Below are 10,862 nucleotides of genomic sequence, written 5' to 3' on the forward strand. Positions count from 1 at the left end.
ACTTACAAATTCAATTACAGGTTCCTAATAATGACGTTCTTGAAATTGGATTTCGAATACACAAGAATTTTGAAATAGGACTTCTCCAACCAGCCGACATTTCCATATATGAGTATTACGATCTTGGTAATTAATGGCTCCTCTACATCTCTATAAATTGCATTCTTCTCTAGTCATTTGTTATGATAAAACATATTTGAATGGCGTGCCTGCTTTAGATAAGAGTGTATATATTGCTCTGGGGGACTCAGTGGGCAGATATTATATACCCTGAGATCAACTAGTTTTGCATATGGAAAAAAAAATGGAAATTAATTGTGAAAAGTGGACAAACCCTTTAACAGTTTTCTTTAGTTTCCACCTACAGTGGGGCAAAAAAGTATTTAGTCAGTCAGCAATAATGCAAGTTCCACCACTTAAAAAGATGAGAGGCGTCTGTAATTTACATCATAGGTAGACCTCAACGATGGGAGACAAACTGAGAAAAAAAAATCCAGAAAATCACATTGTCTGTTTTTTTTATCATTTTTTTGCATATTATGGTGGAAAATAAGTATTTGGTCAGAAACAAACAATCAAGATTTCTGGCTCTCACAGACCTGTAACTTCTTCTTTAAGAATCTCCTCTTTCCTCCACTCATTACCTGTAGTAATGGCACCTGTTTAAACTTGTTATCAGTATAAAAAGACACCTGTGCACACCCTCAAACAGTCTGACTCCAAACTCCACTATGGTGAAGACCAAAGAGCTGTCAAAGAACACCAGAAACAAAATTGTAGCCCTGCACCAGGCTGGGAAGACTGAATCTGCAATAGCCAACCAGCTTGGAGTGAAGAAATCAACAGTGGGAGCAATAATTAGAAAATGGAAGACATACAAGACCACTGATAATCTCCCTCGATCTGGGGCTCCACGCAAAATCCCACCCCGTGGGGTCAGAATGATCACAAGAACGGTGAGCAAAAATCCCAGAACCACGCGGGGGGACCTAGTGAATGAACTGCAGAGAGCTGGGACCAATGTAACAAGGCCTACCATAAGTAACACACTACGCCACCATGGACTCAGATCCTGCAGTGCCAGACGTGTCCCACTGCTTAAGCCAGTACATGTCCGGGCCCGTCTGAAGTTTGCTAGAGAGCATTTGGATGATCCAGAGGAGTTTTGGGAGAATGTCCTATGGTCTGATGAAACCAAACTGGAACTGTTTGGTAGAAACACAACTTGTCGTGTTTGGAGGAAAAAGAATACTGAGTTGCATCCATCAAACACCATACCTACTGTAAAGCATGGTGGTGGAAACATCATGCTTTGGGGCTGTTTCTCTGCAAAGGGGCCAGGACGACTGATCCGGGTACATGAAAGAATGAATGGGGCCATGTATCGTGAGATTTTGAGTGCAAACCTCCTTCCATCAGCAAGGGCATTGAAGATGAAACGTGGATGGGTCTTTCAACATGACAATGATCCAAAGCACACCACCAGGGCAACGAAGGAGTGGCTTCGTAAGAAGCATTTCAAGGTCCTGGAGTGGCCTAGCCAGTCTCCAGATCTCAACCCTGTAGAAAACCTTTGGAGGGAGTTGAAAGTCCGTGTTGCCAAGCGAAAAGCCAAAAACATCACTGCTCTAGAGGAGATCTGCATGGAGGAATGGGCCAACATACCAACAACAGTGTGTGGCATCCTTGTGAAGACTTACAGAAAACGTTTGACCTCTGTCATTGCCAACAAAGGATATATTACAAAGTATTGAGATTAAATTTTGTTTCTGACCAAATACTTATTTTCCACCATAATAGGCAAATAAAATGTTAAAAAAACAGACAATGTGATTTTCTGGATTTTTTTTTCTCAGTTTGTCTCCCATAGTTGAGGTCTACCTATGATGTAAATTACAGACGCCTCTCATCTTTTTAAGTGGTGGAACTTGCACTATTGCTGACTGACTAAATACTTTTTTGCCCCACTGTATTTCTTATTGGTAGTAAGTGATTGAATCTCATTTTCTTTAGAGCCTGTAGAAATGGTGAATTTTTTTTGAGGACCAATGCAGCAGGTTTATTAGTGTAAACATTGTCCAAAGAAGTTCTTTGGTTTGTAGTTTAGCAAAACTAACCATGGAATTATGATGTGTTATCTGTGGTCTTATGAATAGTAGTTATAGCTCTACTAAATCTTGAAATATGTTTACAGTTGGAACACCAAATTTCGGTCCCAGCAGTCATTGCCTATCCAGCTTCTCATTTGCTTGGTATTTAACTACCAAATTTGGTACAACTATTTTATTGACCTTTCTAACAGTATGTGTACATAACAGGGGGTGTAACTTTGGTCATATATACTTCTTACCTATAGGAACACATTTTTCAGACTGATTAACCAATATAAATTTATAGCGCTCAGATTTATTATACTTATACAGTAACTATCACTGTCTGACTACAGCTGCTCCCAGTCAATGTCCTGAAGTGCAGACTTCAAACTGGGAAAATTGGCCTTTTTAAATTAGTTTTTTCCTCGACAACCAGGTATGTTTTTTTTACAGTTTGAGCAAAATTAAATGATGTTTTGGTTACTGGTGTGACGGTGGTATATGACAGAGATCAGTGAACAATTCAAAAGACCTTTATTGGGACTGGGAGAATATTCCAAAAGTAGATACGATTCCTTAGAATCTGTACAATCTGCCATATACGGGCACCAGGACTGGTCACTGCAGCAGATTCTTGCCCTTCACAAGACACATCAAAAACTAACAAACCAAACCTGTGGCTTATTGTTCTACCTCTCTTGGGATCAGCCCTCTGGTTGAGCAGAGATACTCACACCCCACCCCCTTAAACATTTGCTACAGGTAGCTCAAAGACTGAAGAAGGTTCCGGAAGCCCAGACTCCAGCCTGTCTGTGGGGTTGTGTATTAGGGAGGCCCCCTGCAGAGAGGAACAAAGACACACATGCTTCCACCAGATTATTATTATTATTATTTATTTATATAGCACCATTAATTCCATGGTGCTGTACATGAGAAAGGGTTTACATAAAGAGTTATAGATATCGTTTACAGTAAACAAGTTTACAGTGACAGACTGGTACAGAGGGGAGAGGACCCTGCCCTTGCGGACTTACATTCTATGGGAATGCAGATGCAGGACAAAAAATACTAATGTAGGCCTGCTTAAAGTATGGTCCATGAAAACAGGTTGGGGTGACACTGTTGCAACCCTTCAACTTGTGTACAGACTAGTGACCTCAATAGGTCGCTTATCAAGTACACGTAGACATGGCTTACGTGACTCATGGCTGCTTCTACCTGGACAATCTATCAGCATGTTGGTGTTGGCTCTCCTTTGGATATCATACAATAAAGTTATAGGGTTGAAGGTCCGGGCTCCATTTTGCATCCTCTTTGACTTAAACTCTACTTCCTGCACCCACAAATCAGCATTGTAGATCTCTCACATAATTTCCTAGGAGAATATCTGCAGGCAAGCCAATCATCACCCCAACCACTCATAGCTTCAACCCAAAGTCAAAGTTTAGTTCTACACTTGCTTTTTTGATATTATTTCATTGGCCACCAGCTAATTCAATGGTAATCCCCTCCCGTGCTTTATCGCCTCTGGCTGAACAACTCAGGAATCAGCTATTGTGAGATATGCCCCAGAGTCACAAAAAATCAAGCACTCTCTGACCAACCAGCACAACCTTCTGTAAGTCCTTTCTTTGAAGAATAAAGGAACTTGTGGCTGTTGCTTGCAACCCATAAGCCCCTAGTGGTTGAACATGGGTGTCTAAGTCATTAGGCAAGTCAACTTGGGGGATAAAACATCTTTCTCCACTGTATTTGCTTGTAAATAATAGTGCTGCCAGGTTCTTGTAAATAATAGGCATATTTGATGCTGGGTCATTCCTCAATCGACCATGAGGGCAGGTGTCTTGCAGATGCCCAGGCTGCCCACATCAGTAACATCTGCGCTGTGTCATAGTTCTTCCAATTTGCATTCTGGAAAAGGAGTTAAGGAAACCTTGAGGCTGATATCCATGTGAAGGTCCATTAACTGATTGTTAGGGTTGAGGACGACTCCTCCACTGGACAGCTGGGCATGTGACTTGCAGATGCCCGTAATGTTCACAACCATAACATCTGTGCTCTACTTTTTTCTCCTTGTCGCATTCTAGAGGATGAGGTAGAACTAGTTGGAAGGTGATTCACATGGGTATCAACATGAAGTGGTGGTCTAGTTGACAGCAAGCCTTGTGGAAGAAGAAAGGACCACCGGTGATGGGGTGTTGGTGTTTTTTTCTCCATCCACATGTAGCTTTTTAAATTGATCATTTATGGTGAGAACCTCATCAGCTAAAGCATCAGCTGGTTTTCTCTCACGCACCCATTCAGTGAGCTCAGTGGGGCAAAGAACTGTTCTTTTAGAATGACTTGGAGGATGGCATCCTGAGTTGGGGCACCCTCTCCCTCTAGCCAGTGATGACACGCTTCTTTGATGTTATGGGCATACAGTTTAACCCCGATACGCCTATTAACGGCGGCCGCTAAGGGTACTTATACCACAGCGCCGTTAATTAACGGCGCTGTGGAAAAAGTAAATAGCGCCTCCCAGAGTCCGATTTTCTCTGGGGTCTCGGCTGCCGGGGGTAGCCGAGACCCCAGAGAAAATGATTCAGGGGGTTTTTTACCGACCCCGCTTTAGGTTACGGTTGAGATTAGGATTAAGGGTGTGTTGGATTTAGGGTTTTGATTAGGGTTATGGTTAGGGTTGACATTAGGGTTGTTTTAGGGTAGGGTTAGTGATTAGGATTATGGATCGGGTTGGGATTAGGGTTAGGGGTGTGTTGGGGTTAGGGTTGGAGCTAGAATTGGGGGGTTTCCACTGTTTAGGTACATCAGGGGGTCTCCAAACACGACAGCCAATTTTGCGCTCAAAAAGTCAAATGGTGCTCCCTCCCTTCTGAGCTCTGCCGTGCGCCCAAACAGTGGGTTACCCCCACATATGGGGCATCAGCGTACTCGGGATAAATTGGACAACAACTTTAGTGGTCCAATTTCTCCTGTTACCCTTGTGAAAATAAAAACTTGGGGGCTAAAAAATCTTTTTTGTGGAAAAAAAAAATATTTTTTATTTTCACGACTCTGCATTCTAAACTTCTGTGAAGCACTCAAAGTTCTCACCACACATCTAGATAAGTTCCAAAATGGGGTCACTTGTGGTGGGTTTCTACTGTTTAGGCACATCAAGGACTCTCCAAACGCGACATGGCGTCCGATCTCAATTCCAGCCAATTCTACATTGAAAAAGTAAAATGGTACTCCTTCTCTTCGAAGCTCTGCAGTGCGCCCAAACAGTTGTTTACCCCCACATATGGGGTATTGACGTACTCAGAAGAAATTGCACAACAACTTTTGTGGTCTAATTTCTCCTGTTACCCTTGTGAAAATAAAAATTTTGGGGCAAAAAGATCATTTTTGTAGAAAAAATGCGATTTTTTTTTTTATTTTCATGGCTCTACGTTATAAACTTCTGTGAAGCACCTGGGGGTTTAAAGTGCTCACCTCACATCTAAATAAGTTCCTTAAGGGGTCTAGTTTCCAAAATGGGGTCACTTGTGGTGGGGTTCCACTGTTAAGGCACATCAGGGGTTCTCTAAACGTGACATGGCGTCCAATCTCAATTCCAGCCAATTCTGCATTGAAAAAAGTCAAACGGCGCTCCTTCACTTCCAAGTTCTGCGGTGCGCCCAAAAAGTGGTTTACCCCCACATATGGGGTATTGGCATATTCAGGAGAAATTGCATAACAAAATTTATGGTTACATTTCTGTTTTTACACTTGTGAAAATAAAAAAAATGGTTCTGAATTAAAATGTTTGCAAAAAAAAGTTAAATGTTCATTTTTTCCTTCCACATTGTTTCAGTTCCTGTGAAGCACGTAAAGGGTTAATAAACTTCTTGAATGTGTTTTTGAGAACCTTGAGGGGTGTAGTTTTTAGAATGGTGTCACACTTCATTATTTTCTATCATATAGACCCCTCAAAATGACTTCAAATGTGATGTGGTCCCTAAAAAAAAATGGTGTTGTAAAAATGAGAAATTGCTGGTCAACTTTTAACCCTTATAACTCCCTAACAAAAAAAAAATTTTGTTTCCAAAATTGTGCTGATGTAAAGTAGACATGTGGGAAATGTTATTTATTAACTATTTTTTGTGACATATCTCTCTGATTTAAGGGCATAAAAATACAAAGTTTGAAAATCGCAAAATTTTAAAAATTTTCGCCATATTTCCATTTTTTTCATAAATAATCGCAAGTAATATCGAAGAAATGTTACCACTATCATGAAGTACAATATGTCATGAAAAAACAGTCTCAGAATCGGTGGGATCCGTTGAAGCGTTCCAGAGTTATAACCTCATAAAGTGACAGTGGTCAGAATTGTAAAAATTGGCTCGGTCATTAAGTACCAAATTGGCTCTGTCACTAAGGGGTTAAAACAGCCTTCTCCATTACAGGCTAAAAAACGGAACGGAGTCCTGTAAGTATCTGGAGTTACTGCGTAATGTTCTAGGATGGTTTCCTTGATATCCTCATACTCGCAGTTCCACCGTGGGTCCATAGCTTGATTTGTCTCCGCAGGTCCACCGTCTAAGAGCTCCACCAAATGTCTGACCTGCTCCATTTCTGGAACTTCCAATCACTGACATTGGTGTTCAAAGTCTTGGAAGAATCCCTCAATGGGCCTCATTAAATGGCTTAAATTCATTGGGTGCACTCATGGTGGGTGTTGTGGTAACTGTGTGCCTGGGGCTTCTAACTGCTTCTACAGCAAGCTGCCTTTCATGACCTCTTTGAATGGCCTCCTGCTTATCTTCGATGGTTGCAATGCCACCTCCTCCTCATACCACCCAACCCACTGACTTTTCTGGGTATTTACCCCGGGTCCCGTCTTTCCTCCTATTGCTCGGGGAATCCCTCTCCAGTGGCATCTTCAAGCCTAGCTCCATCCAAAACCTCAATTAGTCGATCTTTGGACAGTCCTTTGTAACTGATCCCTAATTCACAGATATTTTGTTTGTAGGTTCCCCACAGTCCAATTCCTGTGTTCTGAGGTACTGGTTCCATTCGTTGCCATGTCTTTGTTCTCCATTCCCTCTGCCCTGATCCCTCTGCTGCCAATCAGTTTGTGACAGGTGCATGACAGAGCAGATAGGGACAACAGACCAGTGAACAATTCAAAACACTTTTATTTGGACTGGCAGAATAGCCCACCAAACGTAGATATGATTGCTTAGAGGCTGCAAAGTGGCCACAACCAAAGGAACAAATCCAGGGTCGCCAGCCGGCGATCCTAGTCCAAGGAAGATGCAACAGCAGTCCTTAGACTAGTTCCTGAAATCCAGCAGGGCAAGACATCACAATCTAATGTGGTATCTGATCTACAATCTTCTGTATACGGGCACCAGGACCTGGCCGCAGGAGCAGATCCTCGCCCTTCACAAGAAACAACAACAACTAACAAACCAAACCTGTGGCTTATTGTTCTACCTCTCTTGGGATCAGCCCTTTGGTTGGGCAAAGATACTCACACTCCACCCCCTTAAATATTTTCTACAGGTAGCTCAAAAGGATGAAGAAGGTTCCAGAAGCCCAGTTTCCAGCCCATCTGCATGGTTGTGTATTAGGGAGGAACAAAAACATACATGTCCTCACCAAATGCGGGACAAAAAATGCTGGGGTGACACTCTGTTACAACTGGTGCAAAGGTTTTTGCAAATATTGACACTTCCAAGAAGCTCTATATTGTTAAATATGACCAGACTCAACAGAGAATTACCTCTTGTGAGGTCTTCTACAAGCTGACCCAAAATATCTCATATAACAAGCTGAGCAACATTTCTCCTATTTGCAGTTGAAGCAGAACCATTACTGCAGTCAATAAGTGGGAAGTTAAAATCTCCCATAGTTACTATTATAGCAGCCTGTGCAGCCCCCCATCTGATTATGCAGGCAAGCCTTCAATTCTTCAGTGATTTTGGGTGGTCTATACATTACACCAAAAATTACTATTACTATCAATTATTTTTTGTTTTTGTGACATGGAGAGGGCTTTTTAGGATTTTTCTGTGAATAAACATGAAAAAAGATGTGATAATACCATTGCATCTGTCTTTCATTAACTGCAGTGTTATAAAATACAGATCGCTATTTATTTTTTTTAAAAAAGTAAAAAGTGCAGGAGACTTTTTTGCATCCTGTTAAAAAAAATGGATATTTGCACAAACTAATGTCAAACTGATAGCCATTTGACATTTTTTTTCCATTATCATCTATGTAAATTATATATTTTATATTTACACATATATTTATTTGTTAGGCAATATGTTGCCCAAGAGAGTATAAAAGTACTCCGGAGGACTTTACATCTTTTTCCATTACTCAGCCTTTTACTGTAACTGAGGACACCATAGCAGCTTCAGCAGACCCAGGAAAACCAGCGCTCTGCCATGGCACAAATTCTTCATACAGATCAGCTAGTTGTGCTAAGACCCCAAGAGCTTTGTTTTTTCCTGGAGACAACCAATAGCTATGTGATCATTGCGTCCTATAGAAGCACTGGCTGTGCCAATACTTTTATTCCAAAGACAAGATAAACAAAATGACCTGCCTCTGTTAGATTCAAAATCTGTAATGTAAAAATGTCAAAGAACACTGCTGCAAACTCATGATGACCCATATCATGTGTCCTAGCTTAGTTACAGTGCACTGTGTAAACAATCATTTTATTTGAAAAATTAATTTTAAATGCAGATCACCACTTTTATTCATACACAATAAATGTCTAAAGGACATTGTGTTTGCTTTGTTTTCATTGTCAATTTCTTTTATGCAGATAAAAAGTGCAGTACATTTTATAACCTTCCTGAGGAGAGTGGCGAATTAAAGAAAATCTGCAAAGGGTCTTTATGCAAGTGTGCCACAGGTAACATTACGAACGCAATTTTGTAATAAGTTTCTTTTGCCTTTTATTGTATGGCAAACATTAGAAAAGCCATACTGCTTACGTATCCAAACACCAAAATGTTAGGGCCCTTGTCGGTTGCACTTCCTTACCCAATGTTTCCACCACCTGTACAGTGTTCATTTTAGGACATGATCACATATCAAAGTCAAACATCAGAAATACTCTTGTCTGATACCTGATTCTGATACTTGATTCTGATACCTGACTTTCACATATCAAAGTCAAACATCAGAAATACTTTGTCTGATACCCGACTCTGATGCCTGACTCTGATACCTGATTCTGATACTTGAGTCTGATACCTGACTCAGAGTCAGGTACCAGAGTCAGGTACCAGAGTCAGGTACCAGAGTCAGGTACCAGAGTCAGGTACCAGAGTCAGGTACCAGACAAAGTTTTTCTGAATACCTAACCATTCTGAGAAGCAGAGGCATCAACAAACATCTATCATTACTGATCAGGATTGTAACTAGGAACAATCAAAGGCTATAGCTTTAAACCAAATCCTTAGTGTTTTGAATTTCTGTGAGAACTTCATCTATCAAGAATAGTGTTTAAAAAGCATAGACAAAATTTAGAACTGGTGGTATTCTCATGTTATGACCCACATGAGGGGAACCTTTAGTCAAGACCTGGCTAGAAATTAGAGTTGAGCAATATGTTCAGGTTCCCTCTTATTCAGCAAGCTTGCCGAATAAGCTGCCGAGGGAACACGGTATCCTGAATCGCGCCGGCTGATCGGCGCCGCAGCTGCATGTGTCATGGCTGTGTCACAGTCACGACACATGCATGGAGAGCCCAACAAACAGCCTCTCCATGCGTGTGATGTGACTGTGACCCTGCCACGACACATGCAGCTGTGGCGCTGATCGGCCGGCGCGATTCAGGAAGCCGGGTTCCCTGGGCAGCTTATGTGTCAAGCACTATAGGTTGCCGAATATGAGGGAACCCGAGCAAATTTGCTCATCTCTACTAGAAATCCACATTGAACATGCAAGCGCAAACCGTTTAGGGCTTGTGCACACGTTGCAGTTTTGCTGCATTTTTTCTTTGCAAATTTGCTAGCCAAACCTGAAGTAAAGTGAAACTTGTATTGTCATGCACACGTTGAGTATTTTTGATTTGCAGATTTAGTGCAGAAATCTGCAGCACATCAGTGCTCTGTGCATTTTTGCCAGCGTTTTTCACCATTGACCTCACTCAAACTGCGTTTTTCCTGCAAAGAGATGCAGAAATTTCCTCATCGTGTGCTCATAGCCTTAACATTTTTAATTAGTCTACTTTTTTAACCTAAAGGGAATCTGTCAGGTAATTTTTTTTTAGTACAATAGTACTAAATGGTAACCTGAAACAGGGATAGGGCATGTAACTTTTGTTTCTGTAGCTTCTCTGGTTTTCTTGATGTATGGCTAGTCAAGCGTATGTAAATCAAAGCTAAATATGCACTGCTCCTCACACCTATAATTTTGCCCACCCCTCTGCACCGATGTGGTATACGGTAAATCCAAACTGAATATGCACTGCTCCCCACGCCCATATTTTCGCCCACTCCTCTACGCTGATGTCAGTGATAGTAAAAATCTTCACTGTCACTTACTACCACTGACGTCAGCATAGAAGGGTGGGTGGGATTACGGGTGTGGGGAGCAGTGTATATTCAGTTTGGATTTACTATCTGTGACATCAGTGCAGAAGAGTGGGTGGGGGAGCAGTGCATATTCTTTTTTGAATTTACATATGCTTTACTAGGTGGTGCGCAGCTGTGAATTCTCCAGTGCTTACAGTACGAAAACAGAGAAGCTACAGCAAAAATATGCTACAGATTCTGA

General features: G+C 41.4%; 1 protein-coding gene across 1 annotated transcript in view; it reads left to right on the forward strand.

Annotated features, from left to right (window-relative positions):
• LOC138651335 (complement C3-like) overlaps nt 1–10,862 on the forward strand; it is a 68,286-nt gene that overhangs the window by 29,215 nt on the left and 28,209 nt on the right. The window contains exons 12-13 of the mRNA XM_069741480.1: nt 21–126; nt 8,902–8,991. Of these exons, the coding sequence (XP_069597581.1) occupies nt 21–126; nt 8,902–8,991 (196 nt within the window). The remainder of the gene's footprint in view (nt 1–20; nt 127–8,901; nt 8,992–10,862) is intronic.

The sequence above is a fragment of the Ranitomeya imitator genome, chromosome 1, assembly GCF_032444005.1.
Source record: "Ranitomeya imitator isolate aRanImi1 chromosome 1, aRanImi1.pri, whole genome shotgun sequence".
NCBI lineage: Eukaryota > Metazoa > Chordata > Amphibia > Anura > Dendrobatidae > Ranitomeya > Ranitomeya imitator.